At 43.5% G+C, this 25,707-nt stretch overlaps 1 protein-coding gene across 4 annotated transcripts in view; it reads right to left on the reverse strand.

Annotated features, from left to right (window-relative positions):
* The window catches only part of gareml (GRB2 associated, regulator of MAPK1-like), a 179,702-nt gene that overhangs the window by 46,703 nt on the left and 107,292 nt on the right, over positions 1–25,707 (reverse strand). For 3 of the 4 annotated variants that reach the window (XM_078541467.1, XM_078541466.1, XM_078541468.1), the window contains one exon: positions 12,073–12,203. The exons of the other annotated variant lie outside the window; for it this stretch is intronic. In XM_078541467.1, the coding sequence (XP_078397593.1) occupies positions 12,073–12,203 (131 nt within the window). The remainder of the gene's footprint in view (positions 1–12,072; positions 12,204–25,707) is intronic. 4 annotated transcript variants of the gene reach the window in all.

Genomic DNA, 25,707 nt, shown 5'->3' on the forward strand with positions numbered 1-25,707 from the left:
CTCAACCAGTATTTGTTGCCCATCCCTAATTGCCCTTGAGAAGAGGCCGGTGAGCCGCCTTCTTGAACCGCTGCAGTCCATCTGGTGTAGGTCCAGCCACGGTGCCGTTGGGAAGGGAGTTCCAGGATTTTGATCCGGCAAGTGAAGGAAGGGCAACATAGTTCCAAGTTGGAATGGTGAGTGGTTTGGAGGGGAAATTTCAGGTGGTGGTGTTCCCATGCGTTTGCTGCCCATGTCCTTCTAGGTGGAAGGTGCTGTCGAAGGAGACTTGCCGAGTTGCTGCAGTGCATCTTGTATATGGCACCTACTGTTGCCACTCAGTGTCAGTGGTAGAGGGAGTGAATGTTTAAGGTGGTGGATGGGATGCGATCAAGTGGGCGTGGGCTACTTTGTCCCGATGGTGTAGAGCTTCTTGAGTGTTGCTGGGGCCACGCTCATTCAGACAAGTGGAGCGCATTCCATCACATTCCCGACTTGTGCTTGTAGGTGGCCGACAAACTTTGAGATGACAGGAGGTGAGTTAATCAATGCAAAATTCCCAACCTCTAGCTACTGTTGTAGCCATAGTATTTATATAATCAATGGTAATCCCCTGCATGTTGATGGTTGGAGATTCAGCGATAGTAATGACATTGAATGTCCAGGCGAGATGGATAGGTTCTCTCTTGTTGGAGATGTTCATTGCCTGACACTTGTGTGACAGGAATGTTACATGCTACTTATCAGCCCAAGCCTGAATGTTGTCCAGGTCGCACTGCATATGGACAAAGACTGGTTCAGTATTGGAGGAGTTGCAAATGGTACTGAATATTGTGCAATCATCAGCGAACATCCCCACTTCTGACCTTATGATGGAAGGAAGGTCATTGATGAAGCAGCTGAAGATGGTTGGGCCAAGGACACTATCCTGAGGAACTCCTGCAATGATGTCCTAGGACTGAAATAATTGGCCTCCAACAACCACAACCATCTTCCTTTGTACTAGGTATGACTCCAACCACTAGATAATTTTCCCCCAATTCCCATTGGCTCTTCAGCTACAAAACAAGCTTGTTAAATCAATCAAACTGAATGTAGCCACCTCTGGGTAATCATAAATTGGTCTCACCTCCAGCCTGCATAAGATAATAAAATCAATCATTATAAATATCTGTACAGTAATAACCTGGTAAACAGTAACCAGCATGGATTCAGGAGGGGGAGATTATACCTGACCAATCTCCCTGACTTGTTTGAGATAATAACTGCGCATCTTTGGATAAAAAGGCACTTAAATTTGCATTTAATCCAACAAAAAGTCTGATTGAGCTTTACAAGGGTGGTGAAGAGGCAACCAAAACACTGTAAAATGAATCATTTCTTTCCTTTTAATTAAAACAAGAAAAATGACAAAATTTGTGCCCAATTACTGATGTGTACTTCATCAGTTTCCAGATATAAAAAAGGATGAAGACTTTTTCCTCCAGATTAAGAAATGAAAGGGACCTTTTTTTAAAAAAACATTGCATTGAGCCCTTTTCAAAAATGCCAAAAGAAATTTCACTTTTTCAAAACAAAATTGAAATAGTTGATTTTTTTTTATTCATTCATGGGATGTGGGTGTCACTGGCTGGGCCAGCATTTATTGCCCTTCCCTAATTGCCCTTGAGAAAGTGGTGGTGAGCAGCCTTCTTAAACCGCTGCAGTCTTTGTGGTGTAGGTACACCCACAGCGCTGTTAGGAAGGGAGTTACAGGATTTTGACCCAGCGACAGTGAAGGAACGGTGATATATTTCCAAGCCAGATGGTGTGCGGCTTGGAGGGGAACTTCCAGATGGTGGCGTTCCCATGCTTCTGCTGCCCTTGTCCTCCTAGATGGTAGAGTTTGCGGGTTTGGAAGGTGCTGGCAAAGGAGCTTTTGAGTTGCTGCAGTGCATCTTGTAGATGGTACACACTGCTGCTACTGTGTGTCAGTGGTGGAGGGAGTAAATGTTAATGTGGTGGATGTGGTGTCAATCAAGCGGGCTGCTTTGTCCTGAATGATGTTGAGCTTCTTGAGTGTTGTGTTGGAGCTGAACTCATCCAGGCAAGTGGAGATGATTCCATCACATTCCTGACTCGTGCTTTGTAGATATTGGACAGACTTTGGGGAGTCAGGAGTTGAGTTACTGTCTACGGAATTCCCTGCCTCTGACCTGCTCTTGTAGCTACGGTATTTATATGGCTGGTCCAGTTCAGTTTTTGGTCAATGGTAATCCCCAGGATGTTGATAGTGGGGGATTCAACAATGGTAATGCCATTGAATGCCAAGGGGCGATGGTTAGATTCTCTCTTGTTGGAGATGGTTATTGCCTGGCACTTGTGTGGTGTGAATGTTACTTGCCATTTAGCAGCCAAAGCCTGAATATTATTCAGGTCTTGCTGCGTTTGGACCTGGACTGCTTCAGTATCTGAGGAGTCATAGATGGTGCTGAACATTGTGCAATCATCAGTGAGAACCCCCATTTCTGACCTTATGATGGAAGGAAGGTCATTGATGAAGCAACTGAAGATGGTTGGGCTGAGGACACTACCCTGAGGAACTCCTGCAGTGATGTCCTGGGACTGAGATGATTGACCTCGAACAACCATAACCATTTTCCTTTGTGCTCGGTATGACTCCAACCAGCAGAATGCTCCCCCCCCACCCCCCCCACCCCACAACCCCCGCCACCACTGATTCCCATTGACCCCAGTTTTTGCTGGGGCTCCTTGATGCCACACTCGATCAAATGCTGCCTTGATGTCAAGGGCAGTCACTCTCACCTCACCTCGGGAGTTGAGTTCTTTTGCCCATGTTTGAACCAAGGCTGTAATAATATATCATTGCGACATGTACCACGTTTTTGTTTTCTGGAGTTTATGAACAGGTGTGACAATCTTAAATAACTTGGGGCTTAATTTTCCTACATGTGGAATCCAGGAGCAAAATTGGATTGACTAAGGAGCTAAAGGGAAAGAAGCAGTGAGGAGGTTGCTTGCAATAGGGAATGAAACTCTGTGGGGTGTCTCATGGAGCAATGCTGGGACCTCTTCTGTTCCTTGTATACATAAATAACCTGGAATCTCAACTCAATATTGAGTAACTGCAAGCGGCAGTAAAACTAACTAGGAATACTGTGGATTCAAAGGAAGTCCCCACAGCCCCCTCACAATCTTAAGGGTCAGGATTTTGCATCTGGGTTGATTAGTGGCAAATGAAGTTCAATATGGACAGATACAAGGGCCAACAAATATTGAAAGCAAAAATAGGAAGCAGTTGAAGGAAAGGGGGAAATTGAAAAAGACTTGATGCTCACCGTGTCTAAATGTTGCATGGCAGCAACAGACACAGTAAATAAAATGCTGGATTAAAATACCAAATCAATTTTCGAATACTCGATGTCATGTTGAAGCAATAAATGCTTTCCCTGGTTAGGGTTTACCTGGTGGGGTACTGTGTATATTGAAATATAGAATCATAGGTGTTTATAACCCAGAAAGAGACTTTGTGGCCCATCGTGTCTGTGTCAGCTCCTTGTCAGAGCAACTCAAAAACTCAAAACTATTCCCAGTGCCTCTCTCTCTTCCCAAAGCCTAGCTTCAAATATTTCTCCAATTTTCCTTTAGAGGATTCAATGGCCCCTACTTCAATCAGTTCTATGAAGAGCGGCTTGTTAAGCTTGTGCTGTTTACCTTGCAATGAGCTATCTTACAGATGATCTTATAAAGACATCAAAACATTCAACAAGATACCAGAAGTAAACCTTGGGGTTGTGGAGGGTGGATGGTGGGGGTTGGGGGAGGGTGTGGTGATGACAGAAGAGATTTCTAAATTTATGAAAGCGTTTGATGTTTTGTTGGTGGGGGATTCAAAAACTGGGGGCCGTAAGTATAAGAAAGTTACTGTTACAATCTTCATAGAAACCAATAACTTCTTTTTTTTAAAAAAAGAGATTCAAGCTTCCCATTATTAGCTGAAAGAACAACATGACAATATTTCACATTTTAAAATTTCTGTGTAACAACTGACAAAAAATATTGACTAAACGCTACCATCTTTTTGTAGAAAATGTATACTTTAAACTACAGAAAGCGACATTCCACCTTTATATTTATTAACCATTGCATCTCTCCATGGAATGACAGTCCTTTTAACAAACAGTCCACAGTTGCTCCCAGTTTCCAATAAGCTCCTGAATGCCGGCTACGCCGAGTATTAACTTCGAGTGACCATCTCCAGATGCTTTCTTTAGTTTTTGGAGTTTCTTAAATCCACCACAAGCAGTAAATCCAATTCCGATGGTTTTTCTTCCCCCCCTGCCTGGAACTTGCCAGGATGAATCTCCTGGGGCAGGATCTTCCGGTTGGCGAGCAGGCCCCGCCCGCCCGCTCGCTGACGCATAAAATGACGCGGGGTAACTTAGGGTGGAACACCCGACGTCACCCCGTGTCATTTCCATTTTCAGGTCAGCAGGGGTGCAGCCGAATCAGCTGTGCACCCACCGACCTGTCAACGGCCAATTGAGGCCATTAAAAAATTAATTAAAATCATTAATGGACCTGCCCATCCAACCTTAAGGTTGGCGGACAGGCCAGGAGCCCTGGCGGGCTTCAGAAAAAGCATCAAACCTCATCCATGGGCGGGATGAGGTTTCATGAGGGTATTTAAATTTTTAATAAAGGTTACAGTTAAAGTTATGGACATGTCCCAACTCATGTGACAGTGTCACATGGGGGGACATGTCAGGGAAATTTTTCTATCATTTTTATTGCAAATTTTAATTTGCTGCCGATCTCCCTGAAGCAGCACTTAGCCTCAGGGAGATGAGTGCACTCTTTCATGCGCATGTGCGAAAGAGCACACTCCTGGCTAAGGGATTCCCCCACCGCACAGCGCTTCCTGGCGGACGTCACGCTGGGTGGGCCTTAGTTGGCCCGCCCACGTAAAATGGCGGTGCGCCCCCAATCGGGAGCTCTGATCGGGGGCGAACCTGCCCGCTCCCGCTCCCACACGTCCCGCCCAACGGGGGGGAAAGCTTTCCCCTGGAATCCTTAGATGGATGTAAGATGTGCCTCTTCGAAAAGACTGTCTCCCTCTCTCCCACATACAGCTGTGATAGCTCACAAAGCCAAAACAGCCTCTTCTCTCTCCTGACCACACAGAGCTGCTATCTGTCTGTAATATTCTTTTATTTATAGAGAAGCCTGTAACCTGATCTCAAAAATGCCTTCCTTTGTCCTATTCCCCATGGCAACGTGAAACCTTATATCTAGTTCAAAATGCTAATTAGATATCCTTGACCTATCATCTTGTAAATAGATAGTTTACAACGCAACTGTTTACAACCCAATATCTACAACACCTTTTTAGGACTTTGGAAGACTGAGAGTCTGCACATTGTAAGCTCAGAAATTGCTACCATTGTCTCCAAGCTGTAGACAGTCTAAGCCTTCCTTTATAAACCTCAAAATTGTAATGGTCACTAATAAATCTAATATATAATTCAGGGGAACATTTTTTTTTTTATAAAGAGCAATTAGAATGTATTTTTCACTGCCACATGGAGTATTTGAGGTGAATACCATAATGCAGATGCATTTAAGAGGCAGCTAGATAAGCACTGAGGGAGAAAGGAATAGAAGACTATATGATGGTTAGATGAAGTAGGATGGGAGGAGGCTCGAGTGGAGCAAAAACACCAGCATCGTCCAGTTGTGCTGTAAATTTTATTTAATTGTTTGTCATGTGAACCTACTCTGTGATTCAGCGAAAGCAATTTTCATGCACAGGATATCTCCGTCCCCTTAATGTCATGAGTTTGGAAAATTCAGAGGTTGCTTACAAATACTAAAAACGTTCCATGAATAGCTGGTAGTGAATTAAAGTAATCATAATACTTCTACAGATTATAGTACTATCATATTTCACAGAAGACATGACAGATTTGTGATGACTCATTTTGATCAGAGGGAGTAATTAATGATTCCAGTGCGCTGTAATTGAAGACATGTTTAATGCTCAAAAAGTGATGCAAAATCCTTACATGGTTTATTTTCGTCTATTCCTTTTGATAATTATTGGTTTAGCTGGTAATGATTTACTTAAACAGAAGTCTATAACTAACTCATATGGCAAAATGTGACTTACTTCTGATATAGTTGAAAGTATGTTTGATAGGGAAAGTCCAATGTGGGGGCAGAAATGGACTACCTTCTCCAAACTGCTGCACACAGCTGCAGGTGGTTAATTTAACTAGTTTAATCATGATCAAGTAATATCTTTTGCCAATGAAAAAAATGATACTTCTGAAATAATAGCAAATAGGACAATTCGCTTTGCATTCGGCCTTTCAACCTCTAGCCCTTCGGTCATTTAATGTTTCCAGTTTTCCACTCTATCTCAGGCCTTCCTCTTTGTTCTTTTTCCAACCCGCTCCCCTACAGCCTTCATTCCCTCAAACCTATTACACTTCTAACTATTCCCAAGTCTGACAAGAGGTTATTGGCCTGAAATTTAACTTTGTTTCTCTCTCCGTAGATGCTGCCTGAACTGCTGAGTATTTCCAGCATTTTCTGTTTTTATTTAGGACAGTTCTCAAGTTGTTCAACCTCTTTTCCTCCAATGCTCTTAAGGTAACGTAACTCCCCAAGTGATTTAAAATAAAATTAGAAATGCTGAGAATTCACAGCAACTCAGTTAGCATCTGGGAGAAAAACTAATGAGGTGTTTCACCCTAAACATGAACCGCCCTTCATACTTGGATACTAGGCTAGAGGATAGATCAATAGAGGAGCAGTGGGAGGCATTTAGGGGGATATTTCAGAATATTCAGAGTAAGTATATTCCTTCCATAAAGAAATATTCTAAGGGGAGGACCCCTTAGTTGGTTAACTAAAGAAGTTCAGGAAAGCATCAAACTTAAGGAAAAAACACTTAACAGCGCGAAGTGGCAGGTCAGATGATTGGTCAGAATATAAAGAATGGCAGAGAATGACTAAAAGGTGAATCAGGAGAAAGAAATAAGAGTATGAGAGGAAGCTAGCTAGAAACGTACAAACAGTAGCAAGAGATTCGACAGGTATTTAAAAAGGAAAAGAGTAAGTAAAGTGAGTGTTGGTCCTCTAGAGAATGACAATGGGGAGTTAATAGATAATAAGGAAACGGCGGATGAAATGAACAACTAATTTGCTTCTGTCTTCACAACAGAAGAAACAAAAAACATTCCAGTAATAGCCGTAAATCAAGAGGTGGAAGGAAGAGGGGAACTTGGTGAAATTACAATCACTAGGGAAACGGTATTGAGCAAACTGATGGAGCCGTGGGCTGACAAGTCACTGGGTCCTGATGGACTTTATCCTAGAGTCTTAAAAGAAGTGGTTAGTGAGGTCGTAGGCATGTTGATCTTAATTTTCCAAAAATCGCTAGATTCTGGAAATGTTCCATCAAACTGGAAAGTAGCAAATATAACCACTCTATTCAAGAAGGGAGGGAGGCAGAAAACAGGAAACTATAAACCAATTAGCTTGATGTCTGTTGTGGGGAAGCTGTTAAAATCGATCATTAAGGAGGTTGTAGCTGGGCACTTAGAAAAACTCAAGGTAATTGGGAAGAGTCAGCATGGTTTTGTGAGAGGGAAATCATGTTTAACCAATTTATTGGAGCTTTTTGAAAGAGTAACATGTGCAGTGGATAAGGGGGAGACTGTAGATGTACTGTACTTGGATTTCCAGAAGGCATTTGATAAGGTGCCACATCAAAGGTTATTGCAGAAAATAAAAGCTCATGGTGTAGGGGGTAACATATTAGCATGGATAGAAGATTGGCTGGCTGGGAGAAAACAGAAAGTATGCATAAATGGGTCTCTGTCTGATTGGCAGGATGTGACAAGTGGAGTCCCTCAGGGGTCTGTGCTGGGGCCTCAACTTTTTACAATTTACATCAATGACTTAGATGAGGGGAGCGAAGACCTGGTAGCTAAATTTGCAGATGACACAAAAATAGGTAGGAAAGTATGTGATGAGGACTTAAGGAGTTTGCAGACAGATATAGATGGGTTGAGTGAGTGGGCAAAAATCTGGCAGATGGAGTATAATGTAGGAAAATATGAAATTGTTCACTTTGGCAGGAAGAATAAAAAAGCAGAGTATTACTTAAACGGAGAATGACTGCAGGATTCCGAGGTGCAGATGGATCTAAGTGTTCTTGTGCATGAATCACAAAAAGTTAGTATGCAGGAACATCAAGTAATTAAGGAGGCTAATGGAATGCTATCCTTCATTACGAGAGTAATTGAACATAAAAGTAAGGATGTTATGCTTCAGTTGTACAGGATATTGGTGAGACCACATCTCGAATATTATTTAACGAAGGGTGTTAATGCATTAGAGGTGGTTCAGAGGACATTTACTAGATCGATACCTGGAATGAGCAAGTTGTCTTATGAAGAAAGGTTGGGCAGACTGGGCTTGTTTCCACTGGAGTTTAGAAGAGTGAGGGGCGACTTGATTGAAGTATACAAGATCCTGAACAGTATTGATAAGGTGGAAGCGGAAATGATGTTACCTCTTGCGGGTGAGTTCAGAATTAAGAGGCACTGTTTTAAAATTAGGACAGAGATGAGGAGAAGTTTCTCTCTCAGAGGGTTGTGCAACTTTGGAACTCTCTGCCTCAGAAGGTGGTGGTGGTGGTGGGGTCATTGAATATCTTTAAGACGGAGGTAGATAGATGTTTTTCCTTAGTTCTGTTGAAGAGTCATACGGACTCGAAACGTTAACTGTGTTCCTCTCCGCAGATGCTGTCAGACCTGCTGAGTTTTTCCAGTTATTTTTGTTTTCTTTTTAGATTGATTCCCTTGCCTAACAAGAATCTAAGGTCATCGGGGGTAGATGGGAATGTGGAATTAGAAATACAAACAGATCAGCCATGATCTTATTGAATGGTGGAGCAGGCTCGATGGGCCAAATGGTCTACTACTACTCCTGGTCCTATTTCGTATGTTCCTTTTCAGATCAGTCTGACCTGATGTATCCTTCCTGCATATATTTCAGACTTACAGCATTCATAATATTGCTTCCCAGCTCCCCAAATTATTTACTTTTTGTTAATTTGCAAATATTGCAAAATCTCTAAGTGACCTGATATTGCTCCCAAAGCAAGTGCCTTTACACCTTGACCAAGTTTTCTGTTCAGGGTCGGAACCCCTATTCCAAACCTGATCAGGCAAAAAATATAACACTTACCTTCCTTCGATTTTTCAGGGGAATCTTCCAACAGAGGAACCTGCAGAACTCAGTCAGCACAGGACACCTCAGAGGGAGCAACAGAGAATATCCCCGCAGGAACCACGACCCTTTTTACAGCATCCTGGCTGCCGTATTCTGGTAAGTAAAGAGTTCATATGCCCTAAAGCTTTTTGGAAATGCTACAGAGAGAAGGTGAGTAGGTAAGGGTAGGATGAGTGAGGGGGTAAGATGGATAAGATAAGTGGGTAAGGGGGTAGGGTGGGTGAGGGGTAAGGTAGGTAAATGGGTAAGAGTAGGTAAGCGGGTAAGGATAGCGAGTTCAGGTCAGGTTAGGGAATAGTCAGAATGTCTGAGTGAGTTGGGGGTCAGGGGGTTGGAGTAGTCAGGTCAGGTCAGGGACGGCGGGGGGAGTCCGAGGGTTGGAGGAGGTTGGGTGGTGGGGTCTAGTCAGGTTGGGGGGATCGGGAGGGGTCAGGAGGGTGGGGAGCGGTGTTAGGGCATAGGGAAGGTAGTTGGAGGTCATGGGGAATCATGTCAGGTAAGGAGGAGTCAGGGTGATGGTTGGGTGGGGGCTGGGGTTCAGGGGGTCAGGGGGGCAGTCAGGGGCCTTGGGTTATGCGGGGGAATCTGGGGGTCAGGAGGAGTTGGGGAGATCGAGGGGGATTTGGGGGGTCAGTGTGAGTGATTGCATGGTCAGTTCTGTAGTTACCCAAAAGTTAGACTAGGTTTTAATCTGTCTAACATTTTCTGGGTAGCTATCCAGGTAAATAAGTCAGAACTGCCCAAAGTCTCCGACTCTAACTCAGATTCGGAGACTTTTCGGAGAGTCTGGGGTGCAGGGGAATTTCCCATTGGGAGTTCAAACTTCTCGGGCAATTCCCACAGATTATTTGAGTTGGGACTTCTAAGTCTATAAGCACCACACATATGCATACATAAATACATAAAATGATAACCAAAACCAAAGTGTGAACATTTCCAACTAATCAGTTGGGTACTGTTTTGTTGGTTCTCCACCAGTGACCTCGTGTAATAGTTGCTGTAGCTTCAGAGACAATGCCACAATCAAGGAATTATCAAACTCACAGTAAGGAGTAATACTTCCATTTCTATTTCTCCTCTCTGGGCATCAGTGACACACATCAGCTATCAGCCCAGAGAATGGATGGGCTATTAGCCAATATGTAGTTGGTTGCTAATGACTGTGGGTTATGCCAACTTTGCCGCCGGTCTTCCTTCTTGTACATGGAAGAAAACTGTCCCCTGATCAGAAAACTACCCTTAAAGTGCTGAGAGAAACAGATTGTGTCAGTGGCCCAGATCTTCGATCTCTGGATAGTCAGAGACCAGACAGACCCTGGAAGATGTGCTGTAGGGTCCCTCAGAATGCAAAGACCCCACCAACTCTCCCCCCTCTGATCCCCTGACTCCACCTGACATCCACAGCCCACCTTGTCCGGCCCCCACCACCCAGCCACCCCCCAACTAACCTCTGACCCCCTCCGACTCCCCCCTCGGATTCCCCTGTCTCCCCCACCGATCCCCCACTCCCTCCTGAGTCCAACTGACTAGCCTCCACCACCTGACTCCCCTCTGATCCATCATCCACCCCACCGACTCTCCCCCAACCCCACCTGACTAGCCCCAACCACCTGACTCCCCCCATGACACCGCAAGGCCCCCAAACCCATCTGACCAGTTCCCACCACCCGACTACCCCTCACCTAACCTCTGACCCCCGACTACCCCCGATCCCCTGACGCGGCCTGACTAGCCCCGGCCATCTGACTCCCCCTGATCCATGGTCTCCTCCCTGAACCCCCAACTCTCCCTCGACCAGACCTGATGAGCTCCCACCATCCAACTCCCCCCATGACCCAACCTGTCTTAGCCCTCACCACTCGACTCTCTCCCCGACCTGACCCAACTACCCTGACCCTCCTACCCACTCACCCACCTGCCACCACACCCACATATCCACCTGCCACATCACTCACCTGCCACCCTACCACCCTAGCCACAGGACACCCTACCCAACCACCACCATACCCACCTGCCCCCATCACTTCACCCACCTGCCACCCTACCCGCCTACCACTTACCCAGCTGTCACCCTACCAACCTACCCACATGTCACCCTGCTTCCTTACATGTTTACCTTCTCAAAGCAGCTTTGGGGCATTTAAACTCTTCACTTACCAGAATGCGACAGCTAGTGCCGTAAAAAAAGGGGTCATGACTTGTCCTGACAATCCAGCACTGTGAAGAAGCAGAACAAAAACAGAAACAGAAATACCTGGAAAAACTCAGCAGGTCTGGCAGCATCGGCAGAGGAGAGCACAACTGACGTTTCGAGTCCTCATGACCCTTCAACTCCGCCGATGCTGCCAGACCTGCTGAGTTTTTCCAGGTATTTCTGTTTCTGTTTTGGATTTCCAGCATCCGCAGTTCTTTGTTTTTATTTTTGTTTTTATCTCTGTGAAGAAGCAGTCCCACTTCAGGTACGCTCTGTTATTCTGGAGAAGCCAGGATCAGAAGTCCTGAACAGCAAGGCACAGAAAAGTAGGAGCAGTGGCAATCCGAGGGTGATTGCTGCTCCTTGGAAGATTCAGGCCAATGTGTTTTTTCAGCTCGAGGTCAAGACAGAAGTTTAGGCATGAAACTGATTCATTTAAATTCATGCTGTTATCATTTGTGAACGTTGCTTTCCCGTGGAGAGACGTTTCAGTTCTCAGCACTGGATTTCTCTCCTATTCACGAGTTAACATAAACAAACAAAAACTAATCATTCTTTCTGAAAAGGTAAATCTCACTTTTCACACCACTGACCTTTACGCTGAATGTTATTGCCTCCATAACGAAGACACGATCTGGAAAAACATTGGCCACTTCCTCAACACTGTTAAAATACTGCACAGGCTCCCTTACATCCCGATCCTGATCCAGCAATTTAAACTTTCCTAGGGACAGAACCACAAAGGTTGAATGAAAATATTAAATTAAAATCACATTGCTGATACATCTCAGTCATATATGTTTCAATACTATAATGTAGTTTTGGGCCATAGCTGGGATATTAGTTCATCAATAATAAAACAAATTACAAGCATAAAATTATGAAGAGATATTGATACATTAGGCAGCAGGGCTAATGTGAGGTCATCCGCTTTGGTTGGACTTAAAAAGGATAAAACGGGGTATTTTCTAAATAGCTGGAAACAGTGAAGATGCAAAGAGACTCGGGGTGAAATTTTACGGCAGCGGGATCTTCCATTCCCGCTGAAGCCAATGAGGTTTATAATGTCTCGCCGCATTTTACAGCCCCGTCTCCGCCGAAACAGGGCATAAAATTCTGCCCTTGGGGTTCCAGGTACACATATCATTAAACTGTCAGGAACAGGTACAGAAAGCAATCATAAAGACTTTACAACTGGAGGACTTGAACACAAGGGAGCATTCAGCTGTACAAAGTCTTGGTTAGGCCGCACCTAGAGAACTGTGAGCAATTCTGTACACCACACCTTATAAAGAGTTCCAGAGAAGAGTCAGACTGGACTCGAAAGGTTAACTCTGTTTCTCTCTCCACAGGTTGTGCCAGACGTGTTGAGTTTTACCTGCACTTGTCTGCTTTTAATTTCAGATCTCCAGCTTTTTTGCTTATATCTTATAGAGGATATATTGTCCTGGTAGGGAATGCAGCATAGATTTACTAGAACCATACCTGGATTCCAAGAGTTAAGTTGCAAGGAGAGATTACACCAATGAAGTTTGTACTGCCTGAGATGTATAAGGTTGGGGGGGTGATTTGATCAAAATTTTCGAGGTATTAAGAGGCAGAGATAGATTGGGAGAAATTATTTCTGCTAGTTAGGAAGTTAAGGACTCGGGGGCACAGTCAAAAATTCCAAGCCAGGCCTTTCAGGAGTGAAATTAGGAAGTACTTCTTCGTGTAAAGGGTGGTAGGAGTTTGGAACTCTTGAACAAATGGCAATAGGTGCTAGATCAATAGTTAATTTTAAAACTGAGATTGATAGATTTTTGTTTGCCAAAGGTATGAAAGGATATGGGGCAAAGCAAGGTATATGGAGTTAGGCTACAAATCAGCCATGATGGTACAGGTAGAAGGGGCTAAATGATCTGCTCCTGTTCCAATGTTTCTATATTTCTAAATCATGTTAGTTAAGATGGAACCATCATCCTGTTTCTGGAGTACATTTTTGTGGCCATACATAATGCGTTGATGCAAACTTCTGATCTAGAACCCATTCATCATGCATTTACTGTTCAGTATTGCCAGGATCCATCACAAGAAGAACTTTTCTTATCTCAAAATCAAGCATGTCAAAATATGCAAAGCAAGAGCAATACCTATTTAAATAATTTTGTTCAAGTCACCACAAAAGACACGAGTGCCAACAGGTTCTTCAGACAGTTGGCAAATTGGAGGTCCAGCCAGCCCTAAATCCTGAGTTTATAGCAACTGTGATGTGAAGTAATCATTTTAGCAATCACAGGAGGAAGCGCTAAAAGAAACAGACATCATCACTTTACTCCAAATTCAAAAGTACCCTTTCACATGGAGAACATTTGGAATTACATTTTTTTAAAAATTCTTTCATAGGATATGGACGTCACTGCCCAGAGTTTATGGTCCATCTCTGCTTGCCCTCGAGAAGGTGGTGGTGAACTGTCTATTCAGACCACTGCAGTCTATATGCTGTAGATACACCCGCAGTGCTGTTAAGTTTGGGATGGTGGTAGGTGCCCCAGGATTTTGATCCAGTGACAATGACAGAATAGCGATACGTTTCCAAGTCAGAATGGTGTGTAACTTGGAGGGGAACTTGCTGCTATTAGGGTCACTGTGAACCTGCTGCCCTTGTCCTCCTAGATGGTCGAGGCTGGGGGCTTGAGAGGTGTCGTGAAAAAGCCTTGGCGAGTTGCTGCATTACTTCTGCAAGATGGTAGACAATACAGTCATAGTGTACTTGTGTTGGAGCGAGTGAATATTAAGGTGCTTGACGGGTCGATCAAACTGGTTGCTTTGTCCTGGATGGTGTCAAGTTTCTTGAGTGTTGTTGGAGCTGCACTCACCCAGGCAAGTGGGGAGTATTCCATCACACTCCTGATTTGTGCCTTGTAGATGGTGGACAGGCTTTGGGGAGTCAGAAGGTGAGTTACTCATCGCAGATTTCCCAGCCTCTGACCTCTCTTCCAGCCAATGTATTTGTGTGGCTCGTCTAGTTAAGTTTCTGGTCAATTATGACCCCTAAGATATTGATGGTGGGGGAACTCAATAAGTGAATGGGGACGAGGTTATACTCTCTTGTTGGAGATGGTCATTGCCCTGCCTTTGTGAGGCTACTTGCAAATTAATAGTCTAATTCTGGATGTTGTCCAGGACTTGCCGCATGCAGGCTTGGATTGATTCAATACCTGAGGAATTGCAAATGGTATTAAACATTGTGCAATCATCAGCAAATTTCTCCATTTCTGACCTAATGATGGAGGGAAGGTCATTGATGAAGCAGCTGAAGATGGTTGGGCCAGAGATACTATGCTGAGGAACTCCTGCAACGATGTCCTGGGACATGATGATTGGCCTCCAACAACCGCAGCCTCTTCCCTTGTACTAGGTATGGCTCCAGCCTTTGAAGGATTGTCCCCTGATTCCCAATGAGCTCAATTTTACTGGGGTTCCTCGACTGTCAATTTGAGAGAGTTAACTATTTATTCCTGCAGCCTTGCATCTCTGGCGCCCAATTTGAGGGGTCTGGATTTGAATGAAAACCATTTAATGTCACTCAATATCTTCCATTTCTTCACTCCTATTGCATCTCCTAACCAATTTACCTTCCTGCTACTCATTCCGCTCCCTACCTCTCCCTCACTCCCCTTACAACTGTTACTTCTTCCTCTTTGAATATCCGCTCATTTTCTTTCTCAGCCCCCTTTCCTGGCTCCATTATCGCTTACTTCATCCTCAACCCAGCATCTAATTTCCTGACTTTCAATCACCACCCTAAAGTGAATGGCCAGGAAGTCAGAGGCCTCCTCACCTTCAACCTGTTACTATTTTCCCCTCCTCTTCCCACCCTCCGGCATTAGCTGTTTCCCTCAGAGATGAGTAGTTTGTTGTCAAAATTCCAATTAAAAGATCAATTTAGAATGAGGAAAGAAACATTTCTTTATCTCATTCTCTGTTTGTCTGTCTCTCTGTCTAACTCTATGAGGGTGAAATTTAGATTCATTGAAGAAAATGACCTCCTACTTGGTTACGCTCGTCTCCAGTTGCTTCCAATGCAGCACCTCCTTGCTGAGAAGAGCTGGTGTCCCTGGCATGAGCTAGAAGTACATGAAGTGGTGCTATCATGAAGTCACTCAGCCCCATTAGCTGATGTGATGCCTAAAGTCCAAATTTTTACCGTGCTACTCCATTGGACAGATTCACTTGTTGCTTACTAGCTACAAGAAGGGCCCAGGGCCCAACACTAGCATTATTTAAAGGGCCAGGCACCCAACTTGCAGGTGAGGTCATTTTGAATACCTTTAGCTATTACAAAGTCTCTAGATATACTCCGGAGTGTTTTTGGAGGTGTCGTGGTGAGTTCCTGGATTTGACAGGAGTGTTGCTGCATCTTCACAGGGAAGTCAGTCATTTTTTAGGCCAGTTTTAAGCTAATTCACCTGACATTCAGTGAATGACATGAACGTAGTTAGAAACAACCATGTTAGGTTCAGCAGGTGACCTAGAGGACATCTTGGAATGGATTTTTGTACTTCTGTTGGTCAGAAAAGCAGTATGTGCTCTTAATATTTAATGTATTTAGTTGTAGAAACAATGTAGAGATATTTGTGCAGATAACCGTGATAACATACTGAAAAGCGTGCCAGAAGAAACAGATTAAGTGAAAGCAATGTACCTTCTCGGCAAGCTGAAAAGTTAACTTTAATCAGCAGAGCTGACACTGAACATTCACCTTTTCAAGCTTTACACTTATTGTAGACTTTTTGGCTCCACTATTAAGCAATGCTGGATTCAGACATATTAAAAATAATGATTACTGCAGTTAAAGGCAAACATCTTCACTGCTACATGTAACTTTTAAGTTCACCTGATTTTACATTACATATGTTTGTGATGAGGTATTTTATACAAAAGACAGTTTTAAATGCCTTCTAATACATTTAATACTTAAGATTTTCAGCTTTAAGTTTGTAACACAAAATGGTAGGAAAGAACTCACACTAAGACGTTTATGATTAGATAAAAGGATAGTGACCAGACTCAGAAAACCAAACGTTTAGACAAAATTAAACAAAGACGTGTGTTCGAAATCAGATTGAGAAAACACACTGAAAATCCATTGTTCTATGATCAAGGTTAATTACTCCTGAAGGCCAAGACCAATTAAACTAAATTAAAGAAATGTCAGCCAATCAAAGAGTGACAAGAACCTGTTACCACGTGGAGAGGGAGGATCTTTAACCTTGCCTAGGAGTTAAAAATCCCATCTCAAGAGACACCTTTAGCTGGCTAGCTGTATTCTAGCTGTAGGGTATTTATTCGAGAAAAGGAAGAGGATACACGCTTTTGTGGAACTGATCAACTCATTGAGAGTCGGGAAGGTCTGTTGGATGTGATAAGCGTGCTCTTGTTTCTTTCCTTTTTTTTTTGGGTTGTTAAAAATTAGTCTAGTGCAGGAGAAAGACAGGGAATGATTTTAATTACATTCACATGCCCTGTGTATTAAAACTGAGGTTTATTTGTATGGATGTATGATTCTTATACATTTGGACTTAACTAATTCTATGTTATAACTAATTCCATATTATAATTAATTCTTTATTACTACTAATTCTATATTACAACTCTGTACTCATTTATATTTGTCTTTAAATAAAACATCTTTGAATTCTTTATCTGAGAGTCTTGCCTTACCTTTTGATTGAAATCTCATTTGAAACTTAGGGTTAAAATGAATTCCTGGCAAATTGTGTTGATTCCAATTGGGCTCCCTTCCAAAAGTTCTTACAGGGAGGGCAGAGGATTTTTGGTTATCTGTCCATACAAAGGCTATAACAGGTATGGAGGCTGCAATGGCAGTGCCTCTGTGTCTGTAGGAAGACAGGCAAATAGAGCAGAGGATTCGGAGAGGGCAAGGTCTGCACAATGCCCTCTGCCAAGTTGGAGCCAGACTCCTCCATGATTTTTAACAGTGACAAGAGGCTGTCTGCAAGCCAGCCAATGTACCCAGCATCTCAGTTTGCGTGCCCATCGGTATTGTCCTGAATGCCACCCCATCACTGTCCTCATCTTGGGCATCTTCAGCAGAACTCATCTGCAACCTAGCTCTGTGGTAAGCTGGCACACAAGCTGTTGGTTCCCCATGGCCTAGCTGCAGCCCACTTGTGCCCGGATAATCTCACACATGCCAGCTCTATTCTAGCCTTTAGTCCCACAAGAAGGCTAGGCTTAAAGGCTTGTTTAGAGTGGGGACCTACAAGTGGTGAGTCACTGGACATTCACAGTGCAAGTATCTGAGCTGGGGCTGTGCGTCAGACCAAGTGACGAGACCTCTTTATCAGTGGTCTGGTGTTTGGCTCTCCTCCTCCTGAGGTTGCTGTGACTGAACAGGTAGCAGTTCCTGGGTGTCTGAAGTATAAAATCAGAAGGGGTAGGTTGGTCTGAGGGAAGTGGGGTGAGGTGGAAAGTGAAAGGTCCATGGCCACACTATCAGCAGCTTGTTCATCATGCAAGTTCGGAGACAGGAGTTAAAAAGGGGCATAGGACAGAAACACACAGCCTTCTCAGTATTTCTAGTGACATTGGATGCCACAGGCTCTATTGCAGCCAGCTCACAATGTGGAGGATCATCTCTTCCTCGTGAAATAAAGGCATCCTTGCCCCCATCGGTTCTGCCCTACTCCCTTCTATTGTGTGCCACCTTGTCCTGCAAGAAAGTGAGATGAATGTCAGTGATTGTGTTGCATTGTGTTTGGGTAATGTACCCGCTACAGCTGAATAGCTGGAGGTATGTGGAGGTAGCAGGGCCTGTGGGCGAGCTGGCATCATTGCAATGTCTGTTAGATCTATGTCCTAGGCGCCAGGGAGTGCTGCCAGATGTATGATAGGGGTGTGGTGCAATAAGCAGCAAGAAAGGTTGGTGGTGTCCTGGGTGGGTGATACATTCACTGATGTTGACCACCTACGTGAGCTCATTAGACTTCTTGGAGCGCTGCTGCCAGGTCCTCATGACTAGAGACAGGGAATTGACCGCATTGGGCACCTGCTCCCAGTCCCTGCTGAAGATTATCTTTGATGGCCTCCTGAACCCATATGGAACCATGGTGCTTCTCCTCCTGTCCATCTCCATCCCACTAAGGCTTCTAGCGTCTCATCCGACATCTTGGCGCCCTCCCACTGCCCTGGTGTTCCATTTTTGTTATTTACAATTGCAGCAATAGTATTCAGCAACAACCTTCTGTAATTCAGTACAGAAGAGGGGCAGACTGTCTTTGAGAACACATGGCCGGCTGCACCACATGCTATTCGCAAATGCTGCTTACTGAGCATTGAGGCAGCCAGCAGCACAGCAGCTACAGTGAGGTAAATAAAGCGACAGCACCAATTTTCCTGGGTCATGAATTTCAACCCTGAACCCAAAAACCAGCATGGAACAATTTTTAGCCTTATGTCTCCTAAAGTTACAAAATTGGAAGTTCAGTTCCACTGGTGTAATGTAAGCAATTTTCCTCGCCCTTTCCTAACTGCCAACTAAACACGGGTGGGTTAATTAGTTGGCTTCAAAACAATATTTTTTAAAACAAATTTAACTATTAAATGAAGATTCTCTCTTCCCTTCACCCCTCTCTATCCCCCTCTCTCACTTCCCCTGATGTCTGTGTAACCCCTTCTCCTCACGCTCAGTCTCTCTAATTTCAGTCACTTTGTCACCTCCTCCAATGGAATACACTCTCTAAAGTTTATAGAACATAGACCACAAGCCACACCAGAAATGTCATCAGAACACTTCCGTTTTTTTCTCTTGCAACAAATACGAAGACAAAATCTCTATGCATTTCTTTAAAAACATTCAATATAAATTCTACCTCATAGCTTTTTTTAATGAGTCCTCTTGTTTACAAAATCATTTGAAATAAACCTAATGCCCATATAATATGTTGGATTCTAAAGGTAACTGATCCATTAGTGCAGGTAACTGAACAGTACTGACATATCCTGGGAAATTAGCTAAGCCGCATATGTTAAAATTGAAGAACAAATTTCAGCTTATTTTAGACAAAAATATTAGATTCAAGCCCATTTTTGTAAAGATTTTCAGTAAACTGGTTAAAACATTAAAAGATGCAAAACACAATTCCATGGATACATTCAACCATGTTAGTATGAAATTAGTAATTATTTGAATCTTTAATTTTAAGTAATTATCTTGGACGGTAAAAATTTCAGTTACTGAGAAAAAATGGCATTTTCTGAGTGATTCATAACTAATATCTGGACCGTGCAGTTACACAAGTTTCCATAGGCAAAGCCTTTTATGAATGTGGACATACAAACATGTGAAAAAATGTCACAAAGTATGACAAAAATGACAATCAGATATCAATGTGTGCAAACAGAAAGCGCAATCATAATATAATTTATACAGATATAGCAAAGCCTAAACAAAAACACCATGGAATTGCAGAAATGTTAACGTCCATGCCACAAGCTATGTACATTTTGCATCTACTGAGCTGATAGTTGCATACCATTGAAGGCGTGGTTCCCAGCTGTGGCCTCCTTCCACTGAATATCTCCCTCACCAACGCCCCCCCTACCCAACCCCCCCACCCAGCCTCCAGCTTGGTTGTCAATTTGGCTGGCTTCCAGATGGTTAAAATATAACAAAAATAAAGTTAATGAAGGCCTGTCGTGAAGTCTGGCATGACCTCCACATCCTGGGTCTTCAGCCATTTCTGGCCAGATCACACCCTCCCTGCAAATATCAGGCCCAATAAGTCCCAGCAACTCCAGGTATAAGAGCTGCTTTTACAAAATAATCATAGTGAGAAACATACAGCAAAATTCCTGAAATGTGTGTCTAACAGGAGAAGTCACCAATCGAGCATGATTTCATTCAGCTGTAATAAGTACACCCACAGTGTTGTTAGGAAGGGAGTTCCAGGATTTTGGCCCAGCGATAGTGAAGGAACGGTGATGTATTTCCAAGTCAGGATGGTGAGCGACTTGGAGGGGAACTTCCAGGTGGTGGCGTTCTCAACTATCTGCTGCCCTTGCCCTTCTAGATGGTAGTGGTCGTGGGTTTGGAAGGTGCTGTCTAAGGAGCCTTGGTGAATTTCTGCAGTACATCTTGTAGATGGTACACACTGCTGCTACTGTCCGTCGGTGGTGGAGAGAGTGAATGTTTGTGGATGTGGTGCCAATCAAGCGGGCTGCTTTGTCCTGGACAGTGGAAACCTTCTTGAGTGTTTTGGGAGCTGCATTCATCCAGGAAAGTGGGGAGTATTCCATCACACTCCTGACTTGTGCCTTGTAGATGGTGGACAGGCTTTGGGGAGTCAGGAGGTGAGTTACTCATCGCACTATTCCTAGCCTCTGACCTGCCCTTGTAGCCACAGAATTTATATGGCTAGTCTACTTCAGTTTATGGTCAATGGTGACCCCCAGGATGTTGACAGTGGGGGATTCAGTGATGGTAATAACATCGAACATCAAGGGGCGATGGATGGATTCTCTCTTGTTGGAGATGGTCATTGCCTGGAACATGCGTGGTGCGAATGTTATTTGCCACTTGTCAGCCCAAGCCTGGATATTGTCCAGGTCTTGCTGCATTTGGACATGGACTGCTTCAGTATCTGAGGAGTCGCGAATGGCGCTGAACATGGTGCAATCACCAGCGAACATCCCCACTTCTGACCTTATGATATGGGCAGCTTTCCCCAGCCTATCCCCTCCACATTCATCCAAAACCCCACCCAGCACCGTACCCTCCACGTATGCCATCCACCTCCCCACCTATGTATTTATTTTCTTGTTGGGCAGTTCAGCATCCTGATTTTGCACTGGTCTAGAAAGGCGAGCTGCAGATAGATGCCCATTCTGGGGCACGTAACTTGCCAGGGGCACATTGATGAAGTCACATCCTTAAAATGGACTAGACCTCCTCCCGGTTAGAGGAACAGGTGACTGGCCTCTGTGCTCTGTCTAATCGTTCAAATCCCCTAAGGTATGGTCTGAGTAGAACACTGGACTGTTTGATTATGATTTCCTCTGACTTGTAATCTACTGTTTTGGATTTACAATTTATTATCTTAAAGGCTTTGTTAATTGCTGTGCAGTGGCTGGACATACTGACCTAGATTTTCATCTTTGGAGGCCAAGTTTTAGCAGGGCCGAGTTTCTGTTAATCCCTGCGTATTCACCCAAGTGTCGACTTATTTCCCTGGGTTGAGATTTATTAGAGACGCACGGCAGACTCTTGACAGGGCTTTTGTCATTTAGAGGGCAGTTGCTAAGGGGTAGCACAGCATCAAGCTTAAAAAGGCATAAAAGAGAACTCATTGCCCAAAAATATTTGACCATGATGTGGCCCAATTTCAGGGGAGGATTACAGAAATGAATACTCTTTGTCACTTGAGTGTTGAGCCTATGAAAACTCCTATGTCTCTTTCAACTTCATCCTCAGTTATTTCAACACGACATGTCATCCATGATTCCACCCCGTGTGCTGTACTTTATATCTGAATTGCATCTGTCATCGTTCTTCCTATTTGAACATTTATCCAAATAAATTTTCTAGTTGCCGCCTCTTCCAATGCTCCCTCTGCATTTGGTATCTTCTGCAAGTTTCACAAATTTGCCCTTGGTTTCTGATTCCATGTCACTGATATAAATTAGATACAGTAGTGATCCTGACAATGGTGCCCGAGACATTCCATTGCGTACTTACGACCACCTCAGCCCATCTCCTCTATAATTTTCTACCCTTCAAGCAAATTCTTATCTATACTCAAAACATATCTGAAATCCCAGAGACTTTGAGCTTGATTAATTACTCTTCTTTGAAACTTTGTGAAAAATAGAAAGAGACTGCAAGAGACCCAACATAGTTTTAAGAAAAGTCAACGAAGATGTAGGCTTAGTGAAGGATCAGTTGAGTAAAACGATTACAGATAATCAGGGTATTACATTACAGCATGGACTCTTCACATCAGTTTTCACAAAGGGGATCTTCAGCTGTAGACCGAATACAAGTCATGGGACTAATACATCTCATCCTGTCAAGATGGTAGTTATTGACAGCAGTTTAAGATCCGCCTCTTAAAGGTACCTTTGCTACATATCAAAGCATCCCCCATTTTATAAACTAAAGGTTTACTTTGAAAGAATCAAACTATTTACATGACAGCAAAGGAAAATAAAATTATGTCTGAACAAACTTTAACACAAAGGAATAAATTTACAAGTCTCTGAAACGTATCAGCAATTTGTTTATCCATCCAGAATTAGTTATGTTGATCTGTGCTGGAGGCTGCTGTACAGTTTCAGAATGCTGGTTAGGGGTGCTGTGTTTGTGTTGCATCTTAGACTGTGTTCTAGTCGCAATGAGATTACTTGGTGCTTCTGGTTGTAGTATTGTTCTGATTTGGCAGCTGTTTCGTCGCACTGTCATGCCATTTAGTGTTCGTATTTGATACGTACTTGGTTCTGGGCATAAGCTGATGATTTCTGCTGGATTCCAGTTGGACATTGTACTCAAACTGTATCCGATGTTCAAGTTGGGTAGTTAGTTACCCTCATGTCGATCACGGACATCGTTCATCTTCCCCTGTTTTTCGAGTGATGCATCACGTAGTCCTGGGAGTATCGACAAGTGATAGCTGGGGAGGGTTGTCCACACTTGTCTGATGAATAGTAATTCTGCAACAAGGGAATGCTTGCACTGAGCTGTGTCACTCTAAGATGCAACGTGCCCTTGTGTAAATCATGTTTTGTTTGATGGCACTTCATGATTAAGGATTTTACGGTTCAAACCATACATTCCACCATTACATTGGATCTGGGGCAAGGTGGTGATGAAGTGGTATGGTTGACTCCCCACTTCTCACACGTCACCTCAACGGGTCATCCAGTGTATTGGGATCTATTGTCGGAAACAATCTCCTGTAGTGCCCCGAATAGATTTAACATATCTGTAATGGTTGCACTGGATGTGTTGTGTAATTGCCAATTAATGGGAAATTTGGAGAAGTAATGTGTTACAATCAAGAAATCATCTCCATGGATGCTGAAGAGGTCAGTTGTGAGTCTGGGCCATGGTTGTGTGGTGTTAGTCTTCACCTCATTGGCACATTAGTGTAATTAATAAGGCTTAAACAGAGAGAGAACACTCATCAGGTAGCTGTGAAGTGTGTAGCTTCAGCACTTAAGATGAACTGGAAACTTCAGCAGTTAAGGTAGACTAGGAAGTTGAAAGTTAGAAAAAGATCCACTAGAGCTGATAGTTGGAAAGGTAACATCAACGCAACACAGGTCAACTTTTTCAGATTCATCTATTCCGTCACAGACATCCTGAGTTGAAGCTGCAAAGGGATTTGTATATATGTTAGTGTTAAGTTGGCTAAGCTAAAATCTCGAAGGACGTCATGAGTCATGAGACCAGGTTTAAGGAATCAAGAAGAGAAAACCCCAGAAGTGTCCAGACCCATGGGAAAGACATACCACCGAGGGTTGAATTTGTGTATCATGCCATGCCTTGACTGATGAAATGTTAAGTATCAACCTTTATTGTCCAATAAACCTCTTCGCTTGCATTCTAAACTAGTGATTGTCCTTTTTGCCAATATCTTCTTCAACAAGAATTTTCTTACTTTGAGGTTTAGTCTGGAGTCCAAATCCCTACAGTGGGTACCTCGTGAGGCGTTAGTGTTTTTTTTCTGGTTGCGAGGCATGAAGGTTTGACATGCCTCACATTCCCTCACAGCCTTTTTGATGCCTTGGTGGATTCTTGGCCCATATACTTTGTCTCTGACCAATCTTTGGTTTGATTGACTCTCATGTGAGCCAGATGCAACTGTTGGAGGATATCAGGTCACATGTACCCTGGGATGACAACTTGCTTTCCATTAAAAATGACTCCTTTAGATATTCCACGTTCATCTACATAAGGCCAGAATGGTCTTACACCCTCTGCAACATCCTGGAAGGAATTTGGCCATCTGCAAGTCACTGTCTTCCATACTTGCTGTAGTACAAGATCATTGGATGTTTCCTCCTGCAACAATTGGCATGTAGATTGGCAAAAATGCCTAAGGAAAACACGCAGAATGTTTTCAATTTTAACATCCACAAGATCTAGCCATAGATCTAGGGAGATGTCTGCAGTTTTTGACAGATTAGGTAGGCGGCTTAGAGCATCGGATGTGACCATGGAATAACCTGGCTTGTAATGTGCATCACTATCATAGCCTTGTAATTTGACCAGTAATTGCTATAATCTTGCTGGTGCACAAGTTAGGTGTTTGCACCAGATCACTTCACGTGACTTATGGTCGGTTTTCATAACCGACTTCTTTCCAAATAAGTAAGCATGGAATCACTGGATGCCGAATACCAGTGTCAGTGTTTCGCATTCTATATTTGAATAATTAGCCTGAGCAGTGAACAAACTCTTGGAGGCAAAAGCAATAGGCTTCCCTTTCTGGAGCAGGCACACTCCAAGTCCTGTAAAGTTGTGGTCCTTCGGTTAATAACTTTTTAAGGTCATTTAAAACATGTTGGTGGCCTTCCTGCCAAACAAAAGGTACTTCATTCTTCAGAAGTTCATGAAGAGATTAGGCTTTCCGGGCAAAGTTAAAGTAAATGGAAATTAAACAAATTGAGGCAACGTGCAGATCATTTATGTCTAATGGGGTGAGCACTGCACTGACGTCTTCTCTAGCTTACTAGGGTCAGGGTGGATGCCTGTGTCAGAATAGATGGATCCGCAAAAGTTGACCTGTGTTTCATTGATATTGCATTTGTGACTATCAAACACAAAGCTTTCTCTGCGTGTAGCTTCCACCAGAAGGATCAAGTTTCGATCATGCTCCTGTTTTGTTGTGCCAACAATGGCGATGTCATCTGCTATTCAGATCCTGGGATCCTGCTTGTGATCCCGTCCATAAAATCCTGGCTTATGGAAAGCCTGAATAGTAACCTTTGGAAATAATATCTCTCAAAAGGAGTATGGAATGGCATACATTCCTGGGATGCCCTCACAATATGCACCAACGAATAGCCATTCTTAGCATCGAGTTGAGAGGAGAGTTTGGTGTTCACAAACTTGGGGTTCAGCTCCTCAAGTGTGGGAATTTTATTAGGGCATCATTGTAGAACCATATTCAGACACCTTGGGTCTAAACAAATGCACATAGAACCCATCTTTCTTAGAATCA

This window comes from Cetorhinus maximus, chromosome 5, assembly GCF_964194155.1.
Source record: "Cetorhinus maximus chromosome 5, sCetMax3.hap1.1, whole genome shotgun sequence".
In the NCBI taxonomy this organism is placed as follows: domain Eukaryota; kingdom Metazoa; phylum Chordata; class Chondrichthyes; order Lamniformes; family Cetorhinidae; genus Cetorhinus; species Cetorhinus maximus.